Consider the following 24,708-nt stretch of genomic DNA (forward strand, 5'->3'; position numbering starts at 1 on the left):
TTTTTTTTTTTTTTTTTTTTTTTTTTTAGTTTTCTGACTCACAGCCTTTCTCTTCAGAAACATAAAAACATAAAATGATTCATACACGCAGGCACTTAGCTCACTTTGCATCTGTAAATGGCACTTCGTGCATGTGTAAGGAGGGCATTCCAAAGYGCTAAAACCACGATTTGCCTGGGCTACTTAATAGGGTTTGAATATTGGAAAGCCTTATGTAAATACATTTAAGTTCACGGTAGGTTTTTGCAGGATCGGGATGTACAGCTAGAGTGTCCATTGGCTTGGGCTCGGTGCATCTTTATCGTTGTGGCCCTCAGAAGCTGCCTGGCACAGCACCTGGGAAGAGAGGAAGAAAAATGGTGTTGCCGCTAAAATTTGATACAGAGAAGAATGCAGAAGAGGCTCTTTTATTGCTTTCACAGGGCTGAGAGAGCTGAATGTTAAAGTTTATTAGAAAAAGGAGATGGGAAGAGAAGATGAAAAACATTTTTTTCTCTTTCACTCTGCTCCAGAATTTCTAAAATTAAACTCCCAGTGTCTTATTATTTTTATTGGAAGATATTATGAAAAATCCCCATGCTGGATAATTCAAAGCCTGGATAGATTTGTTTAGACTCAATAACTGCAGTAGTTAGCACTGCCTTTGTAAAAAAACTATTTTGTTGTTAATCAAGCAATGAACAAAAATTATAATTTGCTTTTTAAAATGGAATCAAATAATCTATGAAACTGGGTTTTAATATCTCTTAATTAGGATTTTTTTCTCATAAATCTTCCAGGAGCCACTTCCTCAGATTACTTAATTTCTAAAAACATATCTTTTTCATTTTTATTCTACAAGGGAGAATTCTAAAAGCAGTAAAGTAAATTTGAAATTTAATAAATCATAAATGCATTTTGGGGACACAATTTATGTTCTGAGAATCACATTTCTGAAAAAGGTAAAACCATTTTTTCTAGTACATAAAATGGTATTGTGTGCAGGCATCTGTTCATTTTCAGATATTTTATTGCTTAATGTTTTATGTTATTTCGCTAGTGTTTTATGGTTTTTTGCTTTGTTGTTATTTGGAAGAGAATATTTAGTTTACAGTCATCCCCCCTGTTTGTTGCATAAAATGCAGACTTCTCCTCTGCATCCCCCCGACCTCCCAAAGAAAGTGAGAGTTAATGATCTTCTTCTCCAAACTCTGGGACTGATTTATAGCTCACTAATGTCAATGAAAGACAACTAATGAAACAATATTAGGAAAGGACCATGAACTGCATGTCACATACATTGAACTCTGCAGGAATTGGAAGTGGGTTAAGTCTATACCATCAGACCTATTATCTAGAGTCATGGCTGTAGTCACCAGATGCCTGGCTCCAACCCCGAAATGGGTTCAGCAAGTGGGTCCCACCCTACCTGCCCCAAGTGCCTGAGTAGCAGTGATTTGCACCAGCAGCGTCCCACAGGCTGTTGCTGTTGAGAGTAACAAAGTATTGCTGGTATTTTTGTTGGTGCAGGGAGGAGCCAAAGCCTCCAGTTTTCCAGTGTTTATCCTTTTCCAATGATGGTGTTGATACGGGACGTTCTGTACTTGAGGCATAGTTGCACTAAAAGTCAGTTGCTCTCCACCAAGGAACACGTGGGAAAATGGTTCATCTCACCCATTGCAGCTGCAGCAAACCATGGTCCAAGGGCAGAGGAAGCTGAAATAGCCTGCACAAAATAATCACGAAATGTCCCCAAAAAATGTTGTCTTAGAACCTTCCCTTGGAGGCCAGGAGGAGGAAGCTGCGGTTAGGGAGAAATGAGACTAACCAAAATGGTGGAACTGGGATTTGTATTATGGTTTTGGTAAAATCTAAGATCTTGTGAGTAAAAGACAGCAACTAATGGAATATTATGAATATTACTAAACTAACAGCACCATCTCTACCACCATTAGGAGAGCAGTGATTTCAGAGAGATGTGATTTCTGAAGGAGCAATGTTTCTCTGAAAAAAAAAATATTCTGGTTGATCTGGGACCCCAAGGAATTTTAAATAGGCAAGGAGTATATATCATAGGATGCCAGAACAAGATCTGTGGTCCCCCTTGAGGGAGAACGATGGGCTACCAAAAAGTAGGTTGAATCAGCAGAGAGCATTTCAGGAATGGCAGTCCATATGATGCTTCTCCAGTTCAGTCAAATCTCTACTCTGACACTAAAAAGGCTGAAGTTGGCTTCATAATATATGTTCTGTTGGCATTTGCTTGGGGTCTTCTCCCTCTGCACGCTGTCTTCATTTCCCTGAAAGCTCTCTTGAGCTCACGTTTGGCTTGTGCCGTGTCGGTCAGCAGATGATAGAGCAGTCCTTTGTAATGATTCCCCAAGTGGGTATTTAGGGGCTACGTAGCCTTTAGGCAGAAATGTTTCAATAYTGAAAATGTGCTTAGTTAGCAAATTATGTAAGCCATTAGATTTGTTTTTAGGTTACTTTTGTCTTCAGAGCTGACCACCAAGAAGGAAAAAATGTTTCTGTTGCCCTCAATTTTTCCAAAATTGGGAAGAATCTTTTGMGTAAGCAGCACACAGTTTTGTATGAAGTGTGGACCAAATGTGAGATACCAAGTTCAGGCTTTTGCCTCTAAAGACGTATTTTGAGACTGAATGCTTGAAAGACAGCCTGTGTAGGAGCCCATGAGGGGAACCTAGGGAATCCAGGGTTGCAGCCTCAGAGGAGAAACGGAAAGCCCCTGGTCTTTATGAAGTGCTGGGGAGTAAACTCTGCTCAACTGTCTCCTTCCGCCAGAAACACTGTAGTGATAACAAATTGTTCTCAAGGTGAATATAATGGAAAGTTACCTACTCAAGTTAAAACTTTTGTAACCTTAAGAGGTCCTTTCATTTCTTAGCAGGAAGAGTCACATTTGTGTAATACAAACAGGTTGGCTCATTAGCAAACCAAATAATAACCTTGCACTCGGGAGTTGCATTCAGCAGCGTTTTGCTTCTCAAAGACAACCCTATAGTGAAAAAGGTTGAACTGGCAGGGAGACATGTAGTTACTTCATTAAATCAGTCCTTGACTTTGGGCCATGGATACACAGTCAGTTAAATTTGGCATGAATTTGTGCTGACTTCCTGCAGGGAAGTCTTCTCCAGCACTGCCCTCCCGAGCCATTCAGCCGCTCTGTCAGCCCTGGCGTTCAGGGGAGTGCCCGAAATGGGYGCTGTGTCCAGAAATCAGGTCCCACATCTCAACAGCTGAGGAAAGTCCCCCTGATGCCTATCTTTTACCCTATTTGCCAAGCGAAGCACAGCACTACTTCTTTTTTTCTTTTTTTTTTCTTTCTGGTTATTTCTCAGAAACTTAGTCATAAAGATGTGATTGCCATGCTAAGGGGTGAAGGTTTTTCTGGCCAACAACCAGTTCATTCTCTTTCATTATTTTCTTTTTCTATTGCCCTGTGCACAATGTTCTCTGGCAAATCAAAATCATGTCAAACAGGGCTGGCTGCAGGGGTTATTACGGGCTTGAAGCATGGTGTAGGCGGGTGAAAAGTCTCCAAACTATGAACCTTTCTGTGGTTTGGCAGCCATGGATTCAGGCCAGATTTYAATCTACAGTAGATGCAAGCCCGAGTAAAGCTACACAGGTCGGGCTGCCGATTGCTCTGACACTTCAAGAGCCTACAARCAAAAAATCCAGAAATCAGAAGAACAAGTCAATCTTTTATGGCAAGAGCTTCCAGGCAGGGAAACTTCGGGTTTCTCCTGGTCTGACCTAATGGGACATAGAACATCAAGCATTTTCAGAAGCTGTTATAAATAAAATTGCTGTCAGAAAGACTGCGTTAAGAATTTACCAGAAAGGTAATAATCCTGACATTCTCTAAAGTGTTTGCACCTGGTCACCGGGCTGATGCCAAAAGGGAACAATTAGGGTTACTAGGTCTGTGATCTTCTTGGAAGGCCAACACGTCCTGCAGACCTGGCGCGCCTGGCTTCCYGGAGGGCTAGGAGGTGGGCAGCAGCTTCAGCCTCTGCCTTTGTTGTTGATTCAGGACATGTTTTAAGCAGCAGACTCAGCCAGCAATACAAATGGTAGGCGTACAAAAATAAAAATCCCTAAACTAAAGCAAAGGTTACATTAGGTACAGTAGTGTCATAATTTTCTATTTAAGACAACGTCAGGCTAGGCCCTGGGAGCGCAATGAGGAACGTTTTCAAAAGTGGAAATGCCATTAGGGATGCTGTTTCCTTTCCAGGGAAGCATGTGAAAGACATTGCATAGCAAGGGGAGGTCACGGCTGCCGAGAACAGGACAGGATGTCTGAGCAGAGGAAGGTGGGGCGAGATGAACTGCTGCAAAACAAGCACGGAGAAGCAGCAAGAGAATGTGAGAGTAAAAACTGGTACCTGGGAAGCCTCGGCAATATCTTGATCAGAATTCCTTTGGATGAAATGTGGAGAATAGCTTTTTCCTGCTGTTATTTCTGTATTTCTGGCTTTTTAATCCCTTGCTCTAATTTAAGTGGGCACGGAAATTTTTTTCACATGCTAGTAACAGCCTGACATTTTTGAACTGCCAGACAGATAGTCTCAGTGTTTCATTTCCAAAGCAGTATTTGCATCTGTGTCTGATGAAAATGCTGGACAGACTGCGACTGATCAAAATGTATTTGCTTAGCCATGATCAGTTAATAACTCAAACACCGTCATGTATTAAGTATTGTGCCTGTCATATTGCTGCAACATGCACCTCCCAGCTGTATGCTATGTGTCACTCCCTCAGTCCCCAAAGTTATTTCTGAGACAGCCCTGCTCGTTGCACTGATTCTCAGCTAGGGTGGAAGCACATTTCCTGCAACCTCCTCGGTGTCAGACGGCGGGAGGATCTTCGGCTCGTCATAGGCTGGCAGTGGAAGTGGTTTGGGAACCAGCTAGAGGAAGGTTGCTGCCCACCTTCTGCAGGCTCTCGCTATGGTGGCAGCAACATCGGGCCTCATAGGCCTTTCTAGGGTAGCAAGCTCATTTGAAGCGCATGGCAGCACTGCTGGCCAAGCAGCATCCCCAGCAGTCTGCCGGGGCGAAAAACGTACCATTTTGCCTAAAGGAACTAAACATAAAATATCGACATGTTTCTCAAAAGGTAAGTTGTCTGCAAAACCTGTCCAAAGACTAGCCTCAATCAGAACAAGCTATAATTACGTGTCCTTTTGTTTTGCAGTTTATATGCTTTTCTCTCCGATGCTTTAAGTATGCCACAGTTATGCTCCAGTGGATCTGCAGCCTTTAACAAGCGGTGGAGCGTACCCGACTGCTCAGGCACCGCTAATACGGGAAGATGAAAAGTACCATCCTTTAACCCTTTGCGAGGTTGCGTAGTTTGACTCAAACGATAACCTGGCCGCAAGCAGCAGGGAGGAGGGCGGTGAGGAACCAGGATGATTAGCTGCCACCTTTTCATAGTACGGGTATTACTCAGGATATTGTGCCGCTCCAGTTAATAGTCTTGTGAGTATAACAAGGTAGAGAGAGGACGGCAGGGAGGAAACAATTCTGAAGGAATTAAACATTAACAGCACACCTTCAGTGCAATTCAACAGGAGTGAAAGAAGGGTAAGAAGCTGTTCCCCGCAGAAATACTCTCCAAGTACAGCTTGTACCCAGCTTTAATAGGCAGATGGGATTTGTTTACGGAAGCAGACAGTCATCTCCTTCCTCTGTGCTGTAAAATGTGCCTTTAAAGGAAGTACCAGTATGAACTTTGCCTAAGTGCAGCTCACAAAGTAACATTTCAAAGACAAGCCTAGCAAATTTGAGTTATTACTCTGCAAACTAATTATTTAATTTAGAGCAGGGGCAGCAGCTAGCTGACTATTTTACTGATTCCCAAATTGGACAGATTCTCATTCCACATGTTTCTGTGCTCCCTGTTTGCAAAAGGTTGTAGTGAGAAAGCTGTTGGCTTAGCAAGGGGAGACCCAGGCTGATACAATCATTCATTGACTGGCTTCTGCAGTGGGCTCTCCAGGTGCCCAGCATAAAGCCAAACTGCCCTGGAGAGCAAAACCAGGCTCTCGGAGGAGCAGGCACCTATAGCATAGTTTTGTCCCTATTAAAACTAAGGGGCAACTGTAGGTAGCTGCAAACCAGCCAGAAAGAGTCCATCTGCTCCAGCGTCCTCAGGAGAAAACTGCACATGAGACTGCTGCACTTCTGCTGTCAGTCCCAGCACACCAGGCTTTGCCAGCCAGATTAATAAACAAACAACTCACCATTCCCTCCCCCAAAATACCTTCAAATCTGATTAGCAGTCCAAAGAGTACRTTTTTCAAGACTTCAATGGCTGGATCAGAAGATCAAAGATCATTGATTTTTTTTATTTTATTTTACCTCAGAGAATGAGTTTTTAAAAATCTCTTATCAGCTCCTTTTTGAATGCTTGAAAGGGAAAAAATTTAAAAAGTATTTATTAGTAGTATTCCAAAATGTATTTCRTGCATTATTACTAGTGCTATTCTAGATATTCAGTGCCAACAAATCATAAACTGAAAGAATTKGCAACAAGTTAATTGGAGAACTTAAAAAATTACTAGAAATTAGGATAGATGATGAGATGGAAAAGATGAGGYGAGCAAAATGAAGACTATTAAAATGGCACCTTTTTCTTGCACTGAAATGGAAATGAAATATGGTGAAGGAAAAGTGGATCTTCGTGTGCTTCTAACAACCTCTTGCCATATTCAATCAAATTTCTGTAAAATTGCTAACATAAGCTATTATAACATGAAAAGACCTCTATGCCAATATAAATGCATCTCTGGTAAGGTTTTCCACCACTTCTGTAATGATATTCTATAAATTGATACAGTATTACAGAGTGAGCTGGACTTTTGAAAAACTTGGGGCTTCAATCTATCTGTGCTAGGTTTAGCCTGTCTGCTTCTGCAGAGGACATGAGTCAGGGCACCATGGCGGGAAATTTGGTGCCTATAGCAGAATCGTAATACACATAGGGGAAAACAAGCCTAACGCCCCCCAAAATGATTGGCTCCGCACTGACATGGCCTTTGAGAAATGAGACTTGGTGTTATGGTAAACAGTTCCATAAAATCTTAGCTCCCGACTCTGTGACAGTCAAAAGGCTGCGAAATTGTGAGCAGYGTGGAAAGGGCAGCTGGTGGCTCAGGAGCTGAGACCTGGGAGGCTCGAGTGAGAGCAGCGGCCGGGCGGTTCAGCCTGAGCTGAAGGAGRTCCTTCTTTATGCATGTGCTCAGGATGGGGAGCTCCTGGCCGYGTGATGCTGTGGATGCTAGAAGTTTACCCAAGCTCAGGGGGAAACTGGGCARATTTGCAAAGGGACAACTTGCTGAGTGATAGTTTAAAAAAGAAGAAAAAAAGGTCTTTGTTTGTTGAGCTTTTGCTCAGCTTGTTGCTGAGCTGCTAAACATTGGAAGAGGTCACAAGAGAAATACATATTTTCTCCTTTTTCTTACACTCTTCCCTGGCATCTTTGGCCATGGTCCCTATTGGGTTCTCCAGGTTAAGAAAACCTGTAGAGGTCTTTCAGGAAGTGAAAGGGCTAGAGGAAAAAAGAAGCCAAGAGAAACCACTTGATAGTGAGGGACAGCAAATGGAAAAAGGGCAGGAGTGTGAGGGTAGCTATTCAGTCATCATTCTTCCTCTAAAGAAACTCCAACTAACTCAGACATAATTTTTTAAGCCTCTGAGATGCACTCACCCTACAGCGTTCATCTTAACTTGAGCAAGTTTGACCACTGCTTTGCTTGCCTAACTCCCAAATTATTTGGAAGGGAAAGTGGTGCTAAATGAACTTTATTCCCACTCTTTAAGACCTCAAGGAGCCGGAGACCTCAATCTCTCAGTCATCTGTCTCTAGCAGGTTRGAGCAATGACTAGTGATGCTTCTGCCGCTTGTGTAAAAGCCACCAGTCACTGAATCCCCTGAGAGCCCAATTCGCTGATCCTGGGCCCCAGTCCGCTCTGGCTGGGCCATCTGCAGGGAGCACTGGTGAAGGCCCCAGCATGGGGGGATCTCCAGGATTTCCAGTGCGTCGGTGCTGTTCAGCAAATGGCCTGAAGCCCTGCACAGGGCTTTGTCTGGGCAGAAATATTGAACTGTACAAAAGGATTACATTCCTTCCAGCAGGGTGTTAATAAGAGCAAGGGGAAAGCTTCTCCTCTGAATATCTGATTTTCACCTTGACAATTTCTCTTGACATTCTGCTGCTTTAAAAATATTTTTCCCCTCTCCCTCTTTACTTTCCTGTACATTCTTTTTCTATGGCAGTGTTTTTCTCTTCATATGTTTTGTTGCCGTAAAGGACCTTGCATAATGTTTTCCTTTAAATGGTTTAATTTCAAAGTTTTCTTTTCAAACTTGCTAGTTGCTATGTGACTCTGCTATTTGGTTTCTAGGTCTTCTTTTGCTTTAATGCCCTTTATCTCTTAGGCAGTTTCTCTTGAAAARCTCTGCAGTGGTGATAGCATGAAAAATACAATCTGTATCTCTCTGCTCACTGTGTAGAATTTTAATATATCTATGAGACAAGTAGATGCAGACCAAGCAAGCATTTTGTAGTATGAARTAATGGTTATTTATTTATGGGATACTTATTTTCTAAAATTCCCAAATAGCATGAAGGGAGACTTGGCCATGTTGTAAGAAAAGACATGCTTTTTTTTTTTCCTCATACGTTCTAGTCATACCACAGGCTTTCCACAAAAAGAACAATTTATTTTTGTATTATATGCCCAGAACAGTTATTGCAGGACTRTAGCATTGCCAGGATCTGATGCAGGGAACGTGCAGTCTGATTTTTTTAAAGGCAGAGTGCTCATAGCTTAYCTTGGTGCCTTTGTGAGTGGCAGGTGTTCCAGGTCTCCAAATGAGGATGTTGACAGTTTGACTCGCTGTCAGTGTTATAACGTTAGAATACTTCTCTCAAAATCCTCTGAAACAGATCCTTTTAAACTGAAGCATTTGACTTCTGTAGCAATTTAAAATGTATGACATTGGGTTTAATCTGAAGCCCACCAATGCCAATGAAAGGCTTTCTGCTGATATTCAGTTAGGCTATAACTGGATTTAAAAAGTGACCTACATCTTTTGCTCCACGTCTTGGGCTCTCTTTGCTCAACTATCCATAGGTGGTCTCAATTTACCCTTGCAGTGCAAAAACATGAATCTGTGAACAGCAGTGGGTCTAGCTATTTAAATCACTTTCTGGCCTGATTTCTGTACCTTGAACAAGACTTGCACTTCCTAGTTTTGTCAGCAGAGCGAAGCTGGTGAATATTTTCTTTGGTKACTATTTTCATCTGCAGTTCATGGCTACACCGGCAGGAGCTATGGTGAAGTCAGCAAAAAATGGTGTAGCTGATAATCATTGTTTTGCCTATTGAACTGGGCTGGCTGGCTGGCAGATGTGTCTTTTGCCTGCTGATACAGTTGTGTTTATACTAAGAAGCCTTTACAAACAGAAAAAAATAGGACTGTGAGTGAGTCCTCAGGTCTCTGTTCTGTCCTCCAAAGCGACAGAGTTGACAGGGATCCAAGTATCTGCTTAATATCTCAGGAGAGGCAGAAGCTCTGWTTGAAGAAGGTATCAGACATTTTGTCCTCTTTGTTCCTTTCCTTGGGAACACTTACTTCTCATATAAAGTACCCCTAAATCTGCAATGATACTAGCAGAGCAGTATTGCGTGGGAGCAGTCACTGTTTATGCAGAAAGAGAGCGGGATGAGGTTATGAGGGTGGGACGTCTGATAGGCGCCAGCGCAGCCTGTTGATTAGGGCAACCAAATGGCACTCTGCTGAACACTCTTGGAATTGATGGGACACCTTCTCCTTTGGAGGTCACTTAAACTCTATTTAAAATGAGCTTTATTACTATGGAACTTCTCATTTAGCTCTTGGAAGGTAGCATGTGCTGTATGTGCAAGGCTGTGTGTTATCCACGTGCGCCAAACTTTAGACTGGATGTCACTTTCTCCTTGGCTTGCAGTCACTTAGAAATGCAGCAAATGGTTTCAGTTTCTGGATGGAGTAGGTTAGCCTGGCAGAACATACCTGGACTGTATGTCCTGTGAAACAGTGAGCGCTGCTCAAAGAAGAAACACAGTGTAGATCCTTAGGGCAGCCCGCAGTAGTCTTTRGTTCTGTTTCTTGCGCCTAGGAAGTGGATTATTTCAGCATAACGGTGTTCCTGGTGATTTTGTGGTACGGCGTTCCCAGGAAGGGTCACAGTGATTCATCCAATTAACGAATGTAGTTGTACTGTTGTATTCTACTGTTGTTCAGAGTAAGCGTACCTTTCATTATGCCTGGCTTGTTTGAATTGCAGTATTTTAAGAAAACTTTCTGGAATTAAAGGAATAGTGTGTTAAAGTGTCTCCTGAAATGAACCATTTTCTTATACGGCAGTTGCTCTCAAAAAAAGAACTAAATGTGAAAACCAGAAGGTCACCTGGTCACATCTTCTGAAAGCTTCAGGCTATGTTTTTTGGTTAGAAGCAAGAGTCCTGCTGCCCCTGGTGGTTTGCTTCTAAGTTACTGTTACTGGTTAATACCAAAATACGCGATCACATCAGCATACCAAAATGGTTTTTGAGCTACTGGTTTCATCGCTAAATACTTTCTGCCATGAGTTAGGGCTTCATAAATTAGACCTTTATATATACTGCAAAATATTTACAGGTGTATTCTCCCTGCACACTCTACRTTCATTGCTACGTAAGAACAGAAGGTAATTTAACTCCTTGGCACTGTGTTTTAGTAAGAAAGCAAATTGTCTCTGTTTACTTATACTATACTATACTGCATTATTCTTGAATAATCACGGCCTAAAACCAAGCTCCTAAATTCATATTTATATTCCTAAGTAGAAGGTCTGATTTTTCAAATATTGAGTCTACCCTTACTCTTGTTGACTTTTTGGAAGCCAGTAGGTTATCAGTGTTTTGAAAATCAGACCTGCTACTTCTTCCAATACTYATATGGGAAAGCTAGACTATGTTTTAGACTCTTTTTAATACTTATCCTTGTAGTTTTACAGTGTCTCTTTTATTCTCCACATTGCAATAATTCCTAGTGRAGCTTATTCACGCTGACTAAATTATCAATTTAGATTGATTAAAATGTCCAATAAGAAAAGTTTCCAGCAAGGTTGCTACTTAAAATCTGTGCTAGAAGATACAGTGATGCACAGAATAATAATATTTCTGACAGTGTGTTGTGCTGTTTTCATAAAATTACTGACTATGTCTTTCATGTAATACATATTTCACTCCCTGTGCCTGACAACAAGCSTGAGTGAACCAAGGTGCATCATCAGAAAGGCTAATTTTGCCCTCAGTATTATTAGGAGCTCTTCAGTGCGCTGTTAGTCAGGTTTGTCTCCTGTGTGTCCGTGCTGTAAGGCTTCTTTTCTCTATATAATTTCAAGGAAAGTCTGATTCATTACTTCAGGGTCTGAGCTAAATYCTTTCCTCAGGACCATTTTAAGAGAAATTGCTTAAGCCCCAAATGCTTGTGCTGACTGCTGCAACAGCAATGTGAAGGAATGGCCATTTGCTTTGCTTCTTGCTGCTCATCTGCAAGAAGAGGAGGCTCTCCTTAATCTGCAGGCTCAGAAGTGCAGCAGAGGAACTCTGACCTGAGATAAAACAATGACAAAAACATTCCTGTGGAAGCACAGCGTGCAGGTGCTTTGGGATGTTTCTGGAATATATTACTGAGGATAACTTACTCTTTCTTTTAGAAAAGAAAATTGTACCAATATCATTATGAAAAAAATGTCTTGTGTGATGAGGAGAAAGATAAGAAATTATTCTTGGTAGTGTTTAAAAATTCTTAAATGCAGAAGGCCATGGCTTTAACATACACTCAGCCAGGAGGAGTGTGTTCTGGCACAATTACAAAGATGAGACTTTGAAAGAGTTTCTCATTTTAATCTTTGGGATTTTCCATTTCTTTTGTTTAGACACCCTCATGGGTCAGTATGTGCAGCATTTTCAATAATCAATAATCACTTTTCTGCTCAAATGAGGGCCACTCCTGAGAAAAGAATTTTGTTTTTTAAGCATTCCTTGGCTGATGTTGACTGCATATTTCCATTCCCCTTGCAGAGGCACAGCAATAGCTGGAATTGTTTTCGGTATAGTATTTATAATGGGAGTGATTGCTGGGATTGCCATCTGTATCTGCATGTGCATGAAGAACAACCGCGGGACTCGAGTAGGGGTCATCCGAACGACGCACATCAACACCATCAGCACGTACCCAGGTAAGGAAGCTAAATTGCAGCCTTGCAAGAGCACCTGTGGTCATGATAGGAGTGTATCTGTGGAGAGTTATGACTTTACAGTAGATCAGGGATGTGAATATTTCTATAAAAGGAGGCTTTTCTCATGCAGCAGGGGAGCGGCACGACTCCCTGCTGAGAAGCTCAGGGCAGCTCGGCAGGCACAGCGTTAGTTAGAGCAGTGCTCTGCCTGGGCTAATTTATTCTGCTACTCAGTGGGCTAATTAGCTCTGGCCGGGTGCCATGTTAACCCAGCTGCATGGTTTCCAGTGCCCGCAGTAGCATGTTTAGACCGCGCTCAGGGCAGTGCTGCATTGTGCCGTGTAGGCTTCCGCAGCGTGCCAGCAGCCCTCCRATGATGGATCCCTTGTTTCCCGCTTGGGTTCTTGTTCTGGTGTTTGTTCGTGCTCACGYGCAGTCAGCTCCCTCTCTTTGCCCAGCATAATGGGGGCCTGGCCTACCCACAGGCGGGGGAAAACCTGGATAATAAGGTCTGTGGGTGATGGTGCAAAGGCTTCCGAGTCGTGCCATGGGGAGTCAGCTGCAGTCAGAGGTGGCTGGTGCTCAGCCAGAGCTAACAAGCCCTGCCGGATCCCCTTGAATCCCAGCTGACTTCCACAAAGGCGGGCGAGCGGCTTTGCAGTGTGTGCCCTGCCGCCTGTCCCGGAAGGGGCTGCAGGYTGGCACGCCGTGCTGGATCTGGCTGGCTCGCTGCACCCGCCTGGTGCCGTGCCTCAACTGATGGGAATCTGGAGCACAGCACGGAGATACCCCTGCAGTGCCTTGGGCAAAGTTAGCTGAGGTCTGGTGGGGCTTGCTAGCTCTAGCCTAGCTCTGGACGCGCTGGCTTGTTCGTATGGAGCCGGGAGGTGGATTTGCACCCTGCTCCCGTGTGTCAGGTGCAGGGCAGCACCAGTGGAGGCGTAGAGCCCAAGCCAGATCTGGCACAGAGTTAACCAGGACTCCAGGGTACCCCAAGGTGTGGTAGGGACCCCTTGCTGGTTCTGCCCTGAGCCCACTGCCGTGTTGTCATGCCCATGCTGAGCGAAACCTGGTACGTCCAGCATTACCTATGCTAGCTCTGTGCAGAGCTGCTTTCTGTACTGTGCTCACCAGCTCGCTCCGTTCTGGGAGAGGGCTACAGGAGMACCAAGGTGGGGCTGCACCATGCCAGCAGGGTCCACAAGGCTCATCTGTCTGGGCTCCCCACCATGGGAAAGCAGCCACGTTGCTGAAGAGCAAAGCTGGCCCAGAAGCAGCATAGCAGTGTTTATGCAGTTCAGCTATGTTTCTGCTTTGGTGGCACGATTAATTACAAATCTAGGAGCATTGCCTGGGGATAACTGAGAGTTCACTGTAATAAAAAGCAATAGTGTTTCATGCACAGAGTCTTCCTTCCCACTCTAAGAGATCTCCTGCCTTTATATTCCCTTCTGTTGCAAAGATTGCAGCAAACCCTAGGTGCGTTACATATGCTTATGAGCATGCTGCCCAATATTTAATGTGCACTCCTTCGTCATAATCACTGCTCTTAGCATCTATTTTCTCCCTCGTCCTCTTACTTTCCAGTTAAACTAAACCCAGCTATAATCATCCTTATTATTGCAACATTGTTTCAGATAGAGAGATGAGTAACGAAAGCAAACTGCAATATTCCCCACCATGAATTGCTGAAGAGCTGCTTTAGAAGCTAATAGTCACCACAAGCTGTAAAACCAAGAACAAAAAGAAGGCTCTGGGGCTCTAGCCTTTTCCTCGCCAAGGCTGTTGCTGCACTGACTCACACCCTATCTATCCACCTCCAGGCAGTTTGATTCTGCCTGCACCCTGTTCCTGGTGCCAACATTTATTTGAGCAGTTCTGCCTCTCAGCGGCAGCATTTTTGGCAGATGGGACAACCTCTGAAGTGATTTTCATGTTCCCCATCATCATTAACAAGCTTGGAGTAATGATTGTCCTGGGCCTGTTTTTGTGGTGTTTGCAGCCAGCCCTCCCTCCTGCAGTTTGGGACAGGAATGGTGAGCAATGGGATGCCTTTCCTTTGGCTCAACCACAGTGGCAGTCAGRTTTTTGGAGAGAAGGGAGTGTTTTTCCTGCCACATAGGGATCCTGGTCTCCCTCCCCTCCTTCGCAACATCCTAGGTTCCTGTTTTCTCTCTTATTAAGATGCTATTTTAGTGCCAGTCTRCTTGAGCTCTCCAGGGAGGGGATAGGAAAGCCTTCACAGTGATATGAACTATGAAAAAACAGTCTTTGGAGCTAAAAATCCATAGAGACTACTCTAGCAGGGTCTTGGTGTGGAGCCTTCAGTTCCTACCATGCTATATTCCCAGACCATTTACTGTCTTCGTGATCACTGAATTAATCCTTCTCYGAGGTTAGCAGAAGTAGTTGAGAAAGGCTTTCAGTTGTTTATGAATGCTTTTTATTCTTTCATAAATGTCTGACCTGCTTTAAAACACAAGGCTCTCCTCAGATTTCTGCACTGGGCAATACAAGGTGAAAGCCCTGTTCTTACGCAGCCTAAGTCCTAGGAACATCCTGGGAAGATGTTGGCCTTTTTTTTTTTTTTTTCCTACGATATGTAATGCCACTGTGCAGCCAGGAGAGTTACACAGCGTTTGGCATGTGGTTGCGCATCTCCTGGGGATCCGCAGGCAGTTCGAGAGGTCAGTGAAGGTCTGCGAGGGCCCTGGCTACAGAGTCAGTCTGAGATAAATCCATGTTGCTGCTGAAAGGGAATAAATCTGCTAAACTCCAGCTTTCCTCTCCTTGAAATATTAAGCTTTCTGCCACATCACCCTGGTGTCATTTGCCATATGGCAACCTGAGCAGTGTTACCAGCACAACACGCCTGTAGGGATGGGGATAAGCAGTGAAGGAAGGGGCTGTAAGCAGGCACTTGCATTGAAATCCAGTGATGGTAYGGTGACAGCCTGAAAACAAACAAATAAACAAAAAAGCATATTGTCAGGAGACTTGCATCATCTTGTCTGCATCTCTGAATGTTAACTAGAAAATACTTAGGGGCCTAGGAATGAAAAAAAAAAAAGATTAATTTTTAACTAATGCTTTTTTCTTTCCCCCCGTGCCAGTGGCTCCGCCGCCGTACAGTTACGAATACGAGATGGACTACCCGGCTGATCTACCTCCGCCTTACACCCCAACTCCGCAGACCTCGATACAGTACCCTCCACCCCCTCCCTACCCTGGATATTCAGGGAAATAGTGAAGCGGCGCCRCACTGGTAGCGATTGCCTCCTGGAACAGCCAGCGAGCGCCGTAGGGACGGATGGTTTTGGCTCAGGGACAAACGGGATGGGGGGTCCGCAGCACCGCAACGTGGCCGGGCACTGGCGCAGCCGAGGAGCGTTGCCACTCATCGCCCTTGAAGGTCGAACGGTGCCCAGCCGGAGAAGCAAACGCTTGGCKTCGGCGCCCAGCTGCAGTGGCAACCCGACGGGGCAGACAGACAGGGCAGACGGACGGGGCGGACGGATGGGGCGGTGCTCCAGCGGGCTCCTGATGCAGGCACTGAAGCAGCTCCGCGCCGAGCACGCCGYGTGCGGCTCCCGGCGCTTCTCCGGGACGGGGCCGGCAGGACGTCCCAAGCGCCGCCTGCRAACGTCCACCCTGCCTTGCTTCGAAATGAGGTGAACAAGGAGGACGAGCTGTTTGCTGCTTCCGTTTCAGGGTGATAACACCAGATCATCCGCTGTGCGTATTGACCTGATAAATATATTACAAAGACAAGTGCTCTCGGAGTTGCTCAGTGGTCAAAAAATGACTGGTATTATTTTTAGCCAAATGCAGGCTGTTTTAAGTGCCTACTTTTAAACCGGTTGAGGCTAGCTTCTGGCCTAAAGTGTAAATGTAAAGAGCATTTTTTTATATGTGGATTACACTAATTTATAGCTGATTTATTTTTATCTGGACTTAAATTCTATATACATTGGACATATGCTACACAGCCTTTATGCTCTTCTATCACCAAATGATAACTCTCCTTTTTAAAAAAATACTGATTTAGGAAAACTCATTAGCAGGAGAAGAAATACAAATCAATTATTAAAACATCACAGATTTCACTTTCGATTGGATTACTGACTAAACTACATAAAACCCAGCTTTTTAAAAATTGAGTATTGCTTTGCARTAATAATGATATTCAGCCTAACCAAAGAGATGAGCAGAGACCGTGAGCATCAGATTTAATCTGTATGTTGTCTTGGGCATCTTGGAACTGTAAGTTACTACACAATAGTTTTTGCATTCCTCATACACATAGTTCAAGAATAGTAGTTCACACACACACGTAGTTCAAGATCATGTAGTCTCTATGTGTAATTTACAGACATTCATGATATAAAGTGATCCGTGTCATTGTTGGGCACACTCTAATCCACCAGCAGCAATTTGACTTCAGAATAGAGTATCCACTTACCTAAAGCATCATCCTTTGATGATAAGAGTAGCATGTTCTCAATTTTATATGCAAACCACAAAGCAAATGATTCTCTCCAGGGATTTAAAAATACTGAACTCCTTCCATTTGAGTTGGGTGGCTGGGCTGCTTGAGAACTTTATAACCAAAATAGTGGAAGGTGACAAAAACATATGGCACCTACAGTTCGGGACAGCAGTGGCATTAGATTCATTTCAGAGAGACAGACTTCAGGTTGCCATTGATTCCTGGAGATCAGAATGTGTTTAAATGTTGTCCAGTGTAGCCCTCATTTTTTTTTCAGGTGTTATCAGTGTATTAATGAATACAAAAAACAGCTTGCAAAAAGTGGTATCCGTAGCCCAGTGAAGTTAACTGAAGAGCTCTCATCACCCTCTAAGTAAGGCATATCTTTGGCATTCAATCCAAATTGAGGGAAGAATTCAAACAATCTTATAACTTTACGTACACAAGTTAGTCGTAAGCCCTGTTGTATCCAAGACCTTACTGACTGGTCTTGCTCAAATTTTGTAATTGCGTTTGTCCTTTCTGAACTGACTACACATATCTTCTTGAAAAGTCCACCTGAAAGCATAAATGGCCTCAATTCTCACCACTGTAAGCCTGGAGGATTTGCACTGTGGCCCTTGGCCAACTGCACTTTGAAGCAGAGGCCCATTAGCTGTCCAGGCATTTGTAACCCAGTCAGAGGAAGACTGGGCTGCTGGTTCCTTAGAGTCTTCCCCAAAGAAGGAAAGTTATATTCTCATTTCTGTTGTGCTGTTCAGAGATGACAASTCCAGAACTAGGTTATCTTTACATTTACTTCAGCTCTGGGCTGTATCCTGTAACATTTCAGTTGMTACTATGACCTCTCTTAAAAGATAGATGTTCCTCAGTTGATATTCACCCATAAAGTGCAACCTTCTGCGCATGGTGTTTTTGCAGACCCTACTTAAGCCATCTGYTGGGGTATTGGTGTGCCTGCCAACCTTCCTGTCTGGGCTTGTGGTCAGCGTGAATAACAGAATAAGCAACATTTTCGCGGTGGGAAATCCTATTTCACACAATTCCACACTGGTACTCCAGCACTTTACAGCTGATCACACTAGATGATGTTTCTGTGCCAAAAACTAACCTACAAATAATGAGTATCTTCATTTCCCTCATTCTTGTATTTTATGTTTTTTGTGTAACACTGAACAGGCAGACCTTCAAATCAAAGAGTAGTTTGTATTTGATGAGTCCAGTCTCTTGAAAAAGAAAACTATCTTATAGATCATAAATCTTCCCTTAGAGGAAGAATTTCTCCAACTGTGACATTTGTCAGAACAAGCTATAGAGCGTATTTCTTAAATAAAAAGGCATTTCTGGAAAATAAAACTCTTTGGCCAAGAGTCCTCTATTTTTCAGCTTTAAGACTGCATATTGCCTCTGATGATACTGCATAAAGGTCATGGTGACCTGAGTACCTAGAGTGGACACATGTCTTTTCTGGAGAAAGTTATGGAAATAGCAGCCTGAAAATTTCATAGTGATAAAAAAATCTATTTGCTGTGAAAACACTAGTGAAGATGTTGATTTTAAGATGCTGATTAATGTTGTGCAGATCCATATATATATGGCAATAGCAGATGGTGATTTTACTTCTCAAAGGACACAACATCTTCTGTCCTTGCTAAGTGCACAATGCATAAAGATATTGCTTTTAAAAACTAATATGAAGTAGAATCTCTCTTCAAAAAAAGGATAATGTTTACATTGCAAAGAAGTAAGCAAATTGAGATAACCAAAAAGGTGGAGGGGGTTTGAAAGATTTGTAAAAATAAAGAAAGAGAACAAAGAAAATTGCGTAAACATTTGCTAATACTAAAGCTGATTCTAGCTGAAAAAGTTGAAGTGTTGTTATACATTCAGAGTTATTTTCTTTGTGTGGAAACATGTAATTTATTCAATGCCTTCATACTCAAAGTTCCTGCAGTTCAGATATTGCTGGCCGCTAGTCATTTATTTTGTTTCACATGAATTGCTTGCAGATGAGTGGGTTAGTACAAAGAGTTTTTACTCAGTCACACCTACTTATTTCATGTATTTCAGTTTCATGCCCTACATCATATTGTGAAGTAAGAAAAAAAAATCTAAAATATAGTCTATGGCTGATAATGGACAAATGGTCTTTGGCTTTTTTTGCTTGGCAGTGGACAGTATCACTAATTTGGTCAGACAGTGAATACAGCATTGCCCTAGGCAAGTTGTATATTTTGASCAAACACTGCTCATTTTCCTGCAGTCTCAGTTTGCTCTGCGTTTGACTCAGGACTTCTGAATTAGGGAGGCAGAGAAGCAGGTTACTGTGTTGGGAGGGCACTACCTGGTCCCATGAGCCTTCCTCCTTGGATTTGTAGTTTAGCACATTAGATGATTCACTGGTTGCATGGTTGTTGTGATGGATTGGAAACAGCAGGAGTTGCAAGTGCTTGCAAGAACACATATGCTTGCATATGCTCTGATGCCAGTCCTCCTTTGTGGAAATAAAATAAATTCCATGTGAAGTCTTAGTTAATTATGTATCAGGGATATTTCAAGCCATGATTCATTTGACAATTTTAATCTGGCATTTCTTTAAGTTTTTTTCCCAGAATAAGTTACTTCCAAACCAGTTATCTCTTTGACAACCTACTGTTTCTAGTGTATATTCCAAACAGCAAGAGAAATCTATTTAAGCACTAATGACCCATTTGGGAGACTGCAAATTAGGTAATGATCAGTTGGAGGAGCTAAAAGGCCAAGGCAAAGCCAACGGAAGTTAATGTACTAGGTTGCCATTACCTAAATGACACATTCCAATGAAAGGATCATAAATGCTAATATAAGCCTTTTTTAATTAATGAAAAATGTGAGAATTTACTTTTTTAATGTTGGCTACTCTGAAAGATGCAGCTTTAGCAGTGTGCAAGCCCAATTTTTCACTGATGCCACAATGAAAAGATTAGATTGCTTCATAAAACACTTAGATCAATATTAACAGTATGCTTGGTACCGTAAAAATACATTCTTTCAATTSAAAGCAAACATTTCCAAGACCTTTTGTTAAACTACAAGGATTTTTTTTTTTAGTGTAATGGGATAGTTCATCAAGCACTGATGGCTGCCTATTAGAATAGTAAATGTGCTGCATTTCTGTATTCGCTTTCATCCTGGAGGCTCTCCAGGTGCTTCATAACTAGATAAATAGTTATTTTAGTTACCTTGGAATAAAACACAACAGGTATTTCACAGCACACAATAATAGTATGTAACACCTTATGGTAGAAATTGCACAAAAGAATTGAGGRAAATGTAACACATTTCTTTAATTAGACTAAAAAGTCAGTGCTTAAACAAAACACCTTGAGAAAATAATTACCAGGACCTTTTATCAAACATCCTCTATCATCACTTTCTAACAGCTACATCCMGTCTAGTGGCTGCATTTATATTGCATCAATGTCTGAGGTCTGCAAAGCAGAGCCCTGGTCCAAGTCTGGATTCCAGCGCATCCATTGCCAAAACACCCCTCACGCTCCGCCTTGATTTTGAAGATTCGTAATCAAAACAGACATACAAGCAGAGGACTAAAGGAAGGAGGAATGGTGGTCAATTTACATCAGCGGATGATTTTGTATGAAGGATTAGAGTTGCTGTTGACAGTAATTATCACTGTAGGAAAACTGAAAGCTATGAATAAAGTGTGTTAAAGCACTTGCCTGTAACTAGTCAAAGAGCTTAATGAAGAAACCAGGAAGCTCAGATGCAGGGAGGAAGTAATTTGAGGTGCTGGAGGCAGTAAGTAGCACAGTAATGTTTGTCTAGCTGCTTTGTTGTGAAGATTAGGTGGTCAATATTTATACAGCACTGGAAATGTTAATTATTTCTGCTATGCTCTGCATGATTAGTGTTTTGCCTCCTTAGTGGCAGGTTGGAAAGGGCTGCCTTTGGATGCCATTGCTATGACTGTAAGGACTTAAARTGAACTAAAGCCAGCAGAAACAAAAGGAAAGCCAAAGATTTAGGTGTTTGTGAAGAACGTGATTTTTTGGTTAACACTGAATGTGGAGCCGGTTCCTTAACTGAAGCAAGCTGGCCTGCCTCCAGTGATTTTTGAACAGCTGAAGTGAGAAGGAGTGAGGTTGAAACAGGAACTTTGTCCTTCCATTTTTCCTGAGGCCTGAGTCTGTGCAGGAGCTGTAGGCACACTCGCAGGAAACTTACTGCAGGGATCAAGGTTCAAGGTAGTTCTAATTTCTGGCATAAATACAGGGTTGGGCRTCTTATCCCTAACCTTCACAACACATCTAAGGATATGTTCACTTTCAAGAACATGGGCAAAACATTTCTGTGTGGCTAGGAAGCCATCCCAACTTTCTTTCAGTAGCTACCATATTGCATTGATTGAAAGTCTTTCATTACAGAAACTAACCTGAACATCGGCGATGACTTCTGCCAGTTTTTCCCAATTGCCCAATCTTCTTTATATTGTAGTATTCCTACCTAGTGACTCATCTCTTTGTCCCAGTTTTACATGCTGCCTTAAGAACCCTCTGGGCTGAGTCAATATTCAACTGTTGCTTAGCAAAGAGCTTTTCTGAAGGGCGCTGATCACAGGAAAACATTTTCCAAGCAAGCCCTTTCCTCTGCCCTCACTGCATTACCACCTTTAGGAGCTCTGAAGGCTGCACGCTGCAAGAGTCATCCCTACCCTGGGGATCCCTCTGAAGGGAGGGGGAATGCCAGTTGCTTGCCAGTTATCCTGAGATCACCCTTAGCACAAACTTCGGTTGTGGTAAAACTCAACTCTCCATATGTTTTCCAAAGATCCAAATATGGTCAAGAAGTTGAGAGATGGAAAAAGAAATCATGCCTACATCTGCTTGCAGGTTTAGTTCAGCTCTGACAGATTTCTTTCTCCTTATATATATCCAGCTATCAAACTGATAGGATATTTCCCATTTTCTGAATGGATATCTAGTTCCTTCTTTATATATCCATCTTGTATCTTTTATAGCTTATATCTTTTATAGTTTATATCTATCTATCTATATATGTATGTATGTATGTATGTATGTGTATATTCTCTTATATCCATAGAGGACATATGTAACTTTGAAGCCCAAGCATTGTGGTGTGGTTTCAGCGTCTGGAGCTCTGTGAACAATCACTCATTTTGCAAGTTATTTTTGTTTTTTTTTCCAAAGTGTGATATTCTACTTGCCTTAATTTTTAGATATTAAAATATCCTTTGGTTTTATCCAGACAGTAATTTGTTAATGACTAGTCTGCTTAATTAACTTTAAACAAAAAGTTAATCTATGGCTAGGAATCCAGTCAGCCCCTAAAATGGGGCTTGAACTCTGGTGAACTGTCATTGTACCCTGAAAGTTAAAGTGAACAATAATTTGACAACAACAGATTACATAGATTGYGTGATGGGATATGCAGAATATAAAYGTGAAGTAAATGCATATAGATTGCTACTAGCCCTTATTTGAGACTGAGTATCACAGCAATTAGCCAGTTATGATAATGGGCTTGGGGTGGTTGATTAGTTGCCAAGGCATAAAGGGACACCATGCTATCTGCCTTTTATTGATAGCTAAGAGACAAGGTTGCTTCTGTAGCTCTTACCCTCACATAACAAGAATTTATGAAGTCACCTGAGGCTGCCTTTGCCAATTACCATCATCATTATTTTCTTGTTTAAAAAACAAGGCAGAGTTCTTGTTGACCATTCATCAAAGAAATACTGTGGTGCTGCAGTCTCCACTAATATACCTCAACTGAGACCTAAACAGGTGAATTCTTGAGAATTAGAAAAGAAAATAAATATATATTCTGCATACTATTCTTCATTGTGTATTTTTCTTCCTTTGAGGTGGATGGTAGGAAATCAACAAGCAGACAATTAATTCAGGATTAGGGAATCAAACAACATWTGGGTGTGCTTAGGGTGGTAAAATTAGAGGTAAACCATCCCCACTAGGTGGTAGATTTTTTGGGGCACCTTACCAACAAATTGTCAATCTGTGTTAAAGAGGTCTGCCACAGCCCTAGCTAAACTGTTGCTGCATGTCCATCTTCATAATCCACAAGGGAATACAAAAAGGCATAAATGGTCCCCATCACATCTGACAGTCTGGTAGAGTAAAATTTAAGTTTTCATGAGCTGTAACTATRTGATTACAAATGAAATAGAGCAGTTTGCTAAGTGCATGCTATTGGACTCCTCCATCAAGAAACCTGGGAAAGTCACAGCACAAACATGTATGTTTACGGATGGTTATGTTTAAAACCGAAAGGATAGCATCCAGGTCTTCCTATCCCCTCCACACTTGTCATAGTAATTTGAAAAAGATGAGGAGCACAACATATATTCTTTCCYTCACTGATGAGTGCAGAAAATCTCCTTTTTAAGCTTGATCTACTCACCCATCAGTAAGCCCAGAGAGTGATCCCTGTGATACCAATAAGGTTGTGGAAAGGGGTTCATTCGGATCTTGGTTGAAGAGCAGGCCCGTGGAATTTCAGGGAAAGCAAAGCATCCCACTAGTTGGAGCTGGAGGTTCACTGGTGTCGGAGTGCTTTTCCCTCCATGGATAATAGACTTACTCTGCTCATAAGAGTCGAGGTATCATTTCCTAAACAAAATAGGACAACAGTAATCAYGTGACAGAAAAATAATTCTCCCAGTCAGACAGAGCAAAGTGTATGATTTCTTTGTGCCTTGTTCCCCATGACCCTCAAATATGACTTCTGTGATGCAGCTGGATTAAGCAAAGTGAGATCTACATCCAGAAATAATAGTTACTCATTTTGTATCATTTTCATAAGCTAGTATTTTTGACCTTTGCAATTGAAAACAGCAATTACATCTCTGCCCTTTGCTACTTCCATGTCTCAAGAGTGAGAAAGTGGAGCACAGGCTGACCTCTCGCAGCATGTCCTGTCTATGCTTTGCCTCTCCTGCAAGCTTGGCGACAGCACGCATGGAAGGAATAGACACAGCCCTGAGCGTCTCCCGGAAGTGATGGTCTGCGCCTAATCTTGGGAATTATTAGACGTGACCAATTCTGCCATCTTCAGACTGTCAATTTTTCAGGACACACAGTTTCTTGGTGTAAGTCTTCTCACATCTGGGTGCCCATAGGAGGGCTGAGAATATTTTATTTGAATTTCCATCTTTCRAAAAAAATCCTGTGTTCTATGTGAATGATATATTGCTAGAAAAAGCCTATTCTAATAGATCTAGCAGCTTAACACAGTAATAAATGTTGCCTGGGCTTCACCAGAAGACTTCCTCACTTCAGGTAATTCATTCCCTTCCAGTCTGGGTAGATGGGCTGGAAATTGATACCCAAAGGCCTCTGTTAAGGGGAATTTCTGATGCTGGATAGTAGGAGAGATTCTCGTGCTGCTTCTTTAAAATATATTTAATGCAATCTGTAATCTATAAAGATTTCAATTATCCTGGTTATGAAAAGGAAATAGAACAACAGAAGGTAGGGAAAATTTTCAAGTGCAGATAAATCCTTTTGTTCTTCATCTTTTGGAGGTCAGTGCTTAAGAGTAAGAAGTTGTAGATAAAGATCTTTGACAATTTTCAGTCTTCTCTTTTCTATATATTTCCCAAGTGACTGTCAAGTGCTATTTCTTTTCTGGTGTTGTCAGCTTCTATTACCTGGCACATGATATATATTTTAATTGATAGTCAGTAAGAGACATTCCAATCATAGTGAAAACTGCATTTTATAGCCAGTGTGGATGGAAGTCATAACTTGAGGATGTGTCAGTTACTTGTTGGAAGTATGAATAATTGAAACTGAACACCATTCCTTTTTACAGTCTCTATTCATTAGACACAAAGCAATCACAGAATAACTTTTTTTTTATTGTTTCCTTTATATATGATTTGCTAATCTTTACG

At 42.2% G+C, this 24,708-nt stretch overlaps 1 protein-coding gene across 1 annotated transcript in view; it reads left to right on the forward strand.

Annotated features, from left to right (window-relative positions):
* The window catches only part of CYYR1 (cysteine and tyrosine rich 1), a 53,433-nt gene extending 35,302 nt beyond the window's left edge, over positions 1 to 18,131 (forward strand). Inside the window, exons 4-5 of the mRNA XM_085297963.1 lie at positions 12,129 to 12,286; positions 15,400 to 18,131. Coding sequence (XP_085154089.1) covers positions 12,129 to 12,286; positions 15,400 to 15,533 — 292 coding nt within the window. The 3' untranslated portion in view covers positions 15,534 to 18,131. The remainder of the gene's footprint in view (positions 1 to 12,128; positions 12,287 to 15,399) is intronic.
* Positions 18,132 to 24,708: the final 6,577 nt, after the last annotated feature.

The sequence above is a fragment of the Rhea americana genome, unplaced genomic scaffold (genome assembly GCF_003343005.1).
Source record: "Rhea americana isolate MKP2758 unplaced genomic scaffold, rheAme1 scaffold_133, whole genome shotgun sequence".
In the NCBI taxonomy this organism is placed as follows: Eukaryota; Metazoa; Chordata; class Aves; order Rheiformes; family Rheidae; genus Rhea; species Rhea americana.